The sequence below is a fragment of the Strongylocentrotus purpuratus genome, unplaced genomic scaffold, assembly GCF_000002235.5.
Source record: "Strongylocentrotus purpuratus isolate Spur 01 unplaced genomic scaffold, Spur_5.0 spur5_scaffold_13, whole genome shotgun sequence".
NCBI classification, from domain to species: Eukaryota; Metazoa; Echinodermata; class Echinoidea; order Camarodonta; family Strongylocentrotidae; genus Strongylocentrotus; species Strongylocentrotus purpuratus.
This window is the reverse complement of record NW_022145598.1, coordinates 16,599,819-16,609,706: the sequence shown is the minus strand read 5'-3', so window position 1 is coordinate 16,609,706 and position 9,888 is coordinate 16,599,819. Positions and strand designations below refer to the sequence as shown.

At 39.5% G+C, this 9,888-nt stretch overlaps 1 protein-coding gene across 1 annotated transcript; it reads left to right on the top strand.

The window, feature by feature from the left end:
• The first annotated feature begins 312 nt into the window (after positions 1-312).
• On the top strand, positions 313-7,995 carry LOC115923020 (low-density lipoprotein receptor 2-like). The gene is made up of 6 exons (XM_030983018.1): positions 313-582; positions 1,477-1,515; positions 3,914-4,138; positions 4,945-5,128; positions 5,610-5,740; positions 7,371-7,995. Exons 1-6 carry the CDS (start codon positions 432-434, stop codon positions 7,685-7,687), a joined length of 1,047 nt encoding a protein of 348 aa, XP_030838878.1. The 5' UTR covers positions 313-431; the 3' UTR covers positions 7,688-7,995.
• The last annotated feature ends 1,893 nt before the right edge of the window (positions 7,996-9,888 follow it).

Below are 9,888 nucleotides of genomic sequence, written 5' to 3'. Positions count from 1 at the left end.
TTGCGCCCATGCAAATGATGATGTGCGCGCACAACGCAGCGCGCAGGCAGTGATGTCATCATAATTTGCATGGGCGCAATCTTAATTTACGCATAAATCCTTGTTTACTCGCCAATTAAAATGGCGCCCCTAACCGTAAACTGGGGCCCAACAGCCAATCAAAATCAAGGTTTTCCATGGTAGTTACCGTTGATGCCAAAGTTACCATCAATGGTAAGTTTTGTGCAACGGGGCCATTTTTGAAAATGACCGCCATTTTGTCAGGCAGTATATTGTCAAGGTATTCCACCTATATAAAAATTGTGCAAGACGGGCTCCGGCACACGCTGAGACCAAATGACCTTTTAAAACATTCCCTGTCTCAAAACCCCCCAAAAGTGTAATACTGTATATTTTGATGTGATTTAGCTCTTGCGCGGGGGTCTACGAACATGACCGATGAAGGGTTGTATACAACGGATAATCCTTGCCAGCCGATTCTTGTTAATGGTGAATTGATGCCTACAGTGCCAGTTCTAGATCAGCCCTCGTTTCCAGTCTCATTGAAGGGTATTAACCGTCATCTCGTTTGCAAGTTATCTGGTGAGTTTTAGGTTTATAGTGATGATTATAACAATCATGATATGTCAGTCCAACTTGCAAACTTATTTAAAATGTCATAAATCATTGGACTGAAGGGTAGGCACTGGAAAATTGAGACTCTTGAGCAATGAGATTAATTATAATAGTAAGAACCTATTAAAGACTAAAATGTATGCATGTGTTGTATAAAATTGAGACCTTTCTGAGGTCAGAGAGTAGTCAATGTCGAAACATTTTCAGAAGACAGTAGAGATATTCTACTTCTACTTCTATGGTGATACTCATCAACGCCTGTTCAGCATCTAGATGAGGGTAAATGAGGGTAAATGTAGATATGCATTAGTAAATAAAATATTGAACAAGCCAGTACAAAGGTTAGGCGTTAAGTATCATGATTATCTCTCTCTTTCTCCTCACCCCTCCCCTGTCTTTCTATTTTACTTTCACTTCCACTGAAGTAGAATATGCCACAACGTGAAGCAACATCTGGTATTTGGCAGTCGCCGAGGTGTCAGAATTTAGTGATATGTGATGAATTTTCCAGTAAAATGTGTATGGAATTGCGACAGTTCTCCTTTTTGCCGTTCTATTTTTATTTCCCTGCGGGCTTTGTTAAACAATAACAAACAAGGAGAATAATTCTCATATGCAGTATGAGATGATAACCGTTCGGAGCTTGGTTTCCTTTTTTTCCAGTGTCTACATGGATTATAACAACAAATCACAGACATTAAATTAAAAAAAAATCTCTTTCTTATATCGATGAGGCAAATTCCTCATTTGTTTGCTTGTCTGTTTATGTCTGTATTATTATGTAGTGCGATTTGTCAGTACTTGATTATTTATTACAAAAAAGGATTTTACCGTTAATATCTTTATATTGTTTTTCTGTAGCCCCGACGCCTTCAACTACATCAAGCCCTACAACTTTCGGTAAGCAATTTCCATTGCACTCGCTCCTCCCTTTCTCTCTCTCTCTCTCTCTCTCACTCTATGTGTGTGTGTCTCTCTCTTTCTCTCTCTCTATTCCTCTCTCCCTCTCTCTCTCTCTATGTGTGTATGTGTGTCTCCCTCTCTCTTTCTTCCTCTCTCTTCTAAATCAGTTCTTCCATTTCCCCCCTTTTTTTTATTTCATGAATATTTCTGCACTTTTGTTTACTGTTGCTTCCATAGACCATTTTTTCAAAAAGTTTTAGACCAGTTTTGGAAACGCCCCCCCCCCCCTCTCAAAAAATGAAATGGAAGCTTTAACTACCAATCATGTGAAAGAATATGTTTTGAATACTACGTGATGATACATAATTTGCCGGGAAACCGCCAAGTAATTGATTTATTTGGTTAATTATCATATCGAATCGGCCTGAATAGATATCGCGAATGCACTTCAACATTGAACATTTTGGCATATATTTCCGCTTTTTTTGCAAATTTAGGTTAAATTATTGTCATCTAAACCTCTGTAGGCAATATTTCAACAATATTGAGTGGATATTTTGCACCCAAAATCTTTGAACTGCAATTTTACCACTACCGGTCTATATCTTTAATGTTAATTAAAGTCCATACACATTTTCTTCTCCGATATTGCATCAAGATTGTGTAAGCAACATTTGTTATCATGGAATTCATTATCATCATCTTCTTTATCATTATGTCATGGTAAATTTTGCCAAAGAACTTTATCCGCCCCTCAAGCAATGGGGAACTTTAATAGAGCTTCGCACCATTATGCCCTCAGTTTCATTTCTCACAATTATATTTGTATTTATCTTCTTTTATTAGTAGAGCCATTAATTGCCCGCTATACTAGCTTATACTTTCCAGTCATTTCCTCAAAGTATTTTGGACCGGAAAATTTCTCGCGTAAGGCTTCAATTGAATTTGCCTCAAACTAGATTATATTCTTTGAAAGCGATTGGAGACTTTGTATCACATTGTGATATTCGCTATAACAGAACAGCATTACTTCGCACTTCGCACTTCGAGATATAGGCTGGATCAGAAGGTGGATCGCCTACTAGCGGATGACATCATTGAACCAGTTCAATATTCGAACTGGGTGGCTCCAATAGTTCCTGTAGTAAAGGAGATGGTCGATCCGCATTTGTGGAGACTATATACAAAACCGCGATTAATAATTCAGCCGCGCGTTCCGACACTTACCAAATACCTCGAGTAGAGAAGCATCAGGAGCTGTTTGCAAGGCTCGCAACCGGGAAGCGCCTCACAAAACATGGACCTCTCGTATGCACATCAGCACCCTCAGTGTTCCAGCGGACTATGGAATCGTTGCTGGCTGGCATCCCAGGCAGTCTACCTAGACGACCTTCTTATCACAGGAGAATCAATGGAGAGACACCTAAAAAACCTGTATGAAGCGGGTCTTGGACGCGTTCTTCACAGAGAAGGATTACGCTTATGACGAGGTGGATTACCTCGGCCATACTTTCACTGCGAATGGTCTTCGGATCATCCCAAGGGAGACCAAGTGAATGCGGTCACCAAGGCACCAGAGCCGACAAGTGTAAGAGCTGAGATAGCTCCCCCCGAATTGCCGTGATCTATAGCTAGGCCTACATGACGCTCACCCCAGAATAGTTCGGATGAAAACAAGTGCGCGAGGATGCGAATGGTGGCCTCAAATCGACAAAGTTTTGGAGTAAAAAGTAAAATCTTGTGAAAAATGTCAAGCACAAAAATTCTCTTCCCTTTTTTTGTTGTTGTTCTTCTTGTGCTTTTTTTTTGGGGGGGGGGAGGGGGGGGGGGCTACACGCCTGGTAAGAGGGACCCCATTTAGGCACACTTCAAATTGCGCGCCCCCGCCCCTTTCCCGATTAAAAAAGACATCTTTTTATAATATCTTCACCCTTTTTGTCTTTTCTGTCTCATTATTCTCCTTTCCCCCGTTACTCTTCTCCGTCTATCCCCCTTTTTTTTTTTTTACTTTTTCGCCTTTTCTTCTTCTTTCTCTTCCCTTTTCTTTCTTTTCCTCCTCCTTTTTCTTTCCTCCTCCTTTTTCTCCTTTTCTCCCCTTTTGTTTTTTCCCCTTCCCCCTTTCCCCCTTTTTTTAACTGGGGGGGGGGGGCACGTACCCTGTGCCCCCTGAATCCGCCACTGGAATAGTTGTATAGATTCACAGTTTCCTGCGTTCTGATTGGCCGGCTGGATAGACGTAGAGTTGTATAGCTGTAGCATGCTTGGCCCGCCATATACCCCGCCATATTTACCTCGACTTACTCTTAACACGACCTTTACCCTAGAGACTAGTGTCATAGTTCTGTTTCAGCTGATTGATATACGTTTTATCTTCTTTTCACCTTTTTATTTTTAGAATCGACTGCAAAGATCTTTGTGATAAATGCAGACGGGATTTTTGTTGCAGATCTACAAGCTGACTTAGACTTCACTTCTATACCATCCACTAAATATCCCACTACTATTACCTATGACTCCGTGGAGAAGAAGATCTACTGGACTGACCGGACTGATAAACGAATTTATCGTGCAGATGAGGATGGAGGAAACAGAGAGGTGGTCACATTTGAAAGCACCAATGGTATGGTGTAGAAAATATCCCTATACAGTGCGTCCCAGACAAATTGAAACCGGGAATTATCGATGTTTTATCATAACTTAATCACAATTAAAATCAATAAATGACACATATTTGTAAAGCTTAGATCCCCCTCTTTCATTTGATGCAACGCATGATTGATTAAAAACAATTTGAAGAGAGGAAACCAAAAAGTCATTTGGCGGGCGGTATCTAAATGCACAAAGAGGATGAAAGACTTGATGCATGGCTGATCGACAACGAAACGGAGTTAAGTCTTTTGTCAACTCCGTTTGATGCTACGGGAGGCAGCCAGTAAAAACGAGCTCGTTTAATGAAATTATGGAAATGCAAACATTACTTTAAACAAACAAAACTTTGTTATTCCTGGCTCATTCTTCCTGATTGAGGTGTCATATAAAAGGCCAGGAATTGACCTTTCTAGATATGTGATTCTCTCCCCCCCCCCCTAACAAAAAAAATATCAAGATGTTTTATTTTCATAGGTTTTTATTCATTTCTCTCATATTAATTGTACATAATTTATAACATTGTATACAAACTAACAAAATAATTTCACATAGGTCTAAATAAATTTGCAAGTGAACTTTTACATTAACATACAAGGTTACAACTAAAGTTACACATTTACAGATGAAAATATTCACATAAACAAAATTATATTTTCACATTAAAAAAAAAAAAATCGCAAAAAAAGTTTGAACTATTTTCTCGACCAGTTTGCTAATAAAACTCAAATTATTTATTTTCTTTTCCACAATATTTTTTTCCCTCTTAATTTCCTTTAGCACCAGAAGGAATTGCGATCGCTGAATCATCTCGCATGCTGTACAGCATCAGATTAGTATCCTCCGGGAAAATACATATAACATCTCTGGATATTGGACAAGGTATCGCATTTCCAAGGAATGAAGCGATTTTTGTTACTGGAGTTTACGCTTCTTCCACCTTAGTGGTGGATGAAGAACAGGGGTAAGTTTAATCACTTAATCATACTGATGGTTCAGAAGGAGAGGTGGGGGTTGTTAATTGACCCACCGAGACCCTACCAAATAGTACCCCTAATATACATGCAAGTCAATTAAAAATACCCTGCTGTTTTGCATTAACTGTTTACATGATTTATCAAAAAATAATAATAATGATAATAAAAATATTCATGATTAATAATAGAATAAGGCAAGTACATGGAATTGCGAGGCTTTCCCTTTTATGTACGATTTTTGATACTGATACTTAAGAGGCCATTTTTAATAGCGCCACGGCAATACTTTTAATTTAAAAAAAAAAATAATAATAATAATTTAGGGAGTTCACACCAGGTTTACTCAAACAATAATGCAGGAAACCTTTCATTTCTATTAATAGTCATTCATATGACAGGATAACGTCATGACAATTTCAGATTTTCTTGATGTTGATACGAATTTTCAGAACACTCTTGATTTTTCAGATTCTTGTATTGGTCAACGGGTGGTTTCGACAATATCGTACGCAAACTTCTCAATGGATCTGGAGGCACGGAGACTGTATACTGTAGCACCACTCTAAACAATTTCTACATGATGAGCATTGATCTCAGCCGTACGTATTTCATATTTAAAAGAGTTCCGTGAAATGACATGTCATTCCAGATAAATGAATGGAAATTAAACAAGACAGTTAATCTGCATGGCTCCTCTCCACCCAGGTGTGAATGTCTGCCTTGTATGATTCGAACGTCATTATGCTTGGATCAGTATTTAGGTGACTAATTTAAACACCTTTATCACGGAGTGGAGAATGTGCATTGTATTGTGCAGAATGATGATAGAATCCAAAAACCGGGGTAATAATAATAATACTGTAAGCGCTTTGGTTAAAGGAACAGTTGAATACTTGTTAAATTCCGCAAATGCCTTCAAAGTGCATGGCTATTGCTTTTATTCTTATTTATGACATTTCTAGTGCCATTGTTGGACCTAAAATTGCTATGAAGGTAATTTTAGACCCCAAAATGTGTGAAATTTAGATTAAATCCGATCATACCAATTCAGCTCCACTTAAAAAAAAAAATGACCTAATAATAATCACAATACACGGGCCGACTGGTTGTGCGTATTATAGCCAACACAAAAGACAACAACAAAAAGCCAGTATTGGCAACGGCTACAATAAAACGTATAATCACACACAAAGATGATTTTGTCACTGAAATAGTATGCTTTTTTTTCTCCAAATTTGACACCCAGTTTTTCATTACCTCACAAAAATTATACTGTGTGGCGCCCTCTATACCGAAACCCATGTTTACCTTATATTGTTGGTAAGGCGCTTAATAGGAACGGGTATTATCATAACTGATTTGTTTTATACTACAAATTATCATCATTCTTTTTGTATCATCGAAATATCATTTAGGTTACCAACATTGTAACAATTCTCAAATATTAAGGCATTTTAGAACCTAGACAAAGAGATGAATTTGATGAAGGAATGATAAATGATACATGGAGAAACCAAGAGTTTTTTTTGATAGGGTATTATACTGTTATATACAATGCATTGGTATGGTTGGAAAGAGAGTTTATGTATAGCGCTAATGTCTGTCAGACTTGACACCCCTGGCGCTCCACAATTATTATACCTACATTGACCTTCGCCATACATAGTGCCTGTTCAGAAGGGTCATTTCAGATGGATGGAAAAGTTTATCATGAAGACCTTTATATTTGTCATGAAGAGATAATCATGTTGCACTTTATTACCATGTCACGATATTCCCTTCATTCAATACTAGAAACATGACTATGGTGATATGATATAATCAGATAACAGACATTGTAATGATCACCCATATTACCTATATTTTTTTGAATAGTCGCAGGGAAACAGTGTTGACAGTGGCAGATTTAACAATTTAAATATTTAGAAATATGAATGATGCCATGGCCTTCTTAGTGCCGATTTAACAGTCTAGTTGATGTCATGGGCTTGCAAAAAGAAGCAAACTATAAACTCTATGAAAATTAAATGAAAATTAATTGAAATGATCATTGTATAATACGCCACATAAACACACACACTTAGTTTGTCTTAATTATCTTCTCAGACTATGATTTTTTAATCCACATTGATTGTTGTGTGTTTGTCATGGTTTAAAAAAAAATTACATTCGAATAATATTTTGTCTTGTTTCCTTTTAAGATTTGCTAATTTTCTATGTTTTTGGCAGGAGATCCACGACGCATATTTTACCTAGACGATGTTGACGAACGAGCTTTCTACATGGACGTAAACCAACCTCCCACAATGACTCACGAGCTCACCGACTACATGCATGACACTGACTTCGGTGAAGAAGAGCAGCGAAGAATCCCGCTAGATATGAGCTACTTCAATGGCGCCCTCTACTGGATCATGAGAGTCGGACACGAGGGCCATATCGCTGTCATGACTGATTACGATCAAAGCAACCGATCTTTCGACTTGAATAAACCCCTTGAGATTAACGAACACTCTAGAATGCTCATCATTAATGCAAGTCCATGACCAACATTTGACAGAAAAGAGCCCGGCTGTATATTGTCATTTGATTTAGTGTTGTCAACATTGTCATATATGACGTGGCAAACCACCGCGAAAAAAAAACCGCCGCGTTTTTTGTTGTTGGGTTCTTTCTTTGTTTAATAGGGTTTTGGTTTCTTTAATGTGTAAACGAATGGCAACAAAGGTCCTACGCCTATCACTGAACTCTGTGTTATAAGGTACAGAAATATGCAGCGTATTACGAACACTTCATCATTACGTCATCATAACAAAAAAAAACACCGCCGCAGTTTTGCCACGTCATCTGAACGAGGCTTTAAGAGTCAAGGGGGGGGGGGGAGGGGGGGGGGGGTCGACTATAAAACAGAGTGTGCCTACAAATTATAGACATTTGACGTAATAAATGTTGCTAGTAGAATACTTATATTTCGGGCTTTTAGAATCTCCTACTCTCCATCACTGTGGGTATGCCAGCCTTGCCCCACTGTAGCTACACTTATGTCAACGGGCACTCGATCATCTTAAAGCCACACTGTACTACTTTTAGCTAAGTTGCTCCCTCTATATAGAAACCAATGCCTAATCGGTGACCATTGGTCCCCCATGATCTTCTTTTTCTTATGATAATTGAGAGGTGATTTGATGAGATAACCATCTGTCCAGTGACCTTGCAGCAGTGGCGGATCCAGGGGGGGGGGCCGAAACGGCCGCGGCCCCCCCTATTGGCGGCGCAAAAAAAAGAGAAAAAAAAGAAAGGAGAAGAGAAGAAAAAAAGGAGAAGAGAAAAGAAAAGAGAAGAGAAAAGAAAAGAGAAGAGAAAAGAAAGAAGAGAGAGAGAAAGAAAAAAGAAGAAGATACCCCCCCCCCCCCCACCTCACTCCCACTCCGGGGTCGGAGGGACCGATTTTGTGTTCCCAAAATTTCCGATAAAGGGTTACTTTTCACGCAACAAAGTCCGGCCCGTAATACACACAAATCCGGCCCGCTCTGACTTTACACACCGAAGATAAAGGGGTGCTTTTAAACTAAGAGAGGGAACATACATGCGCGTACCCTAGATAACACTGAGTGGGTGGGGGGGGGGGGGGGGGGGGGAGGGGGAAGGTGGGAAGGGGAAGAAAAAAGTCGGGTGAGAAAGGGGGAAAGACAAGGAAATGGCGCTAAGTGACAGTAACGACGAATATTAGGGAAAAACTGTAATCGGGAGATTTGGGGTCATTCCAGAAGGCTTGGAAAACGTTATTGAATAGAGGGGGCCGGGCCGGCCGCATAAAATCTCGAGCCACGGATTCAAAGTTAAACGTTACAAACAGCCCCTGCTTTTTGAAAAAATTAAAAAGGGCACAATATTTTGGATGTCTTTCAAATAGATGCAACACAAATACACTTTGGGCGACCTTCCACGCAAGCCGCCGTAAGTGGCGCTACAGTTGGGGGCAGCTGGGGGGCTTCTGGATAGCACCTGAATGGGAAAGTTGAATGAGCGAGAGCTCGTTCGTACTTGGCCCGCATCTACTGGCTGTGGTGAGAGTGCCTACCGTAAGATCGAACTCACAACTTGCTCCAGCTAGCTAAAATTCCTTGAATTATTATATCTAACTCTAAATCATTCCGTCTCTCAATTCAATAAAATCATCTGCATGTTAACATACACGATAATGAATATGTGGGACACCGTTACAACGGCGTCTCCCAAACTTCGATTGCCGAAAACGCACGCAACTCGCCAATGACGGACATCATCTTTCCATCGTAAATGAAATAAATTTAGACAAAATGAATTGAAATGTCCGAAAGCGGCAAGGAATAATAATGTGTCTGTGAGAAAGCAATGGTCGTTGCAAGAAAAGCGCAAGCTGATAGAGCTGTAATGATAACGTAGAGGGCTCACATCCATGAAAATTCGCCCGTATCGGTGTATACTAAACAGTCAAATTTTAAATTAACGGTATAGGGCCGCTTCACAACTCTTATTTTGCCCTTCATTTGGATTCAGCTCATACCAACTCGCTTGTGCTTATATTTGAACTCATGTTGGTAGTGATAATGGACAGCGGCGGCGATCCTGGGCCCGATAGAGGGACACGTCCCCCCGGAAATTTAGATATTTAGCTAGAAAGAAATATACATGTAGCGGAAAGAACGTACATATTGGACTAAAGGATTTTCTAGAATGCATAATTTCAGCATTCTACATTGCAAAA

Coding starts and splice junctions, on each gene's coding strand:
- LOC115923020 (XM_030983018.1), top strand. CDS start 432: ATGACCGATGAAGGGTTGTATACAACGGATAATCCTTGCCAGCCGATT. Junction 4,139..4,944: donor CACATTTGAAAGCACCAATG/GTATGGTGTAGA, acceptor AATTTCCTTTAG/CACCAGAAGGAATTGCGATC. Junction 5,129..5,609: donor GTGGTGGATGAAGAACAGGG/GTAAGTTTAATC, acceptor TTGATTTTTCAG/ATTCTTGTATTGGTCAACGG.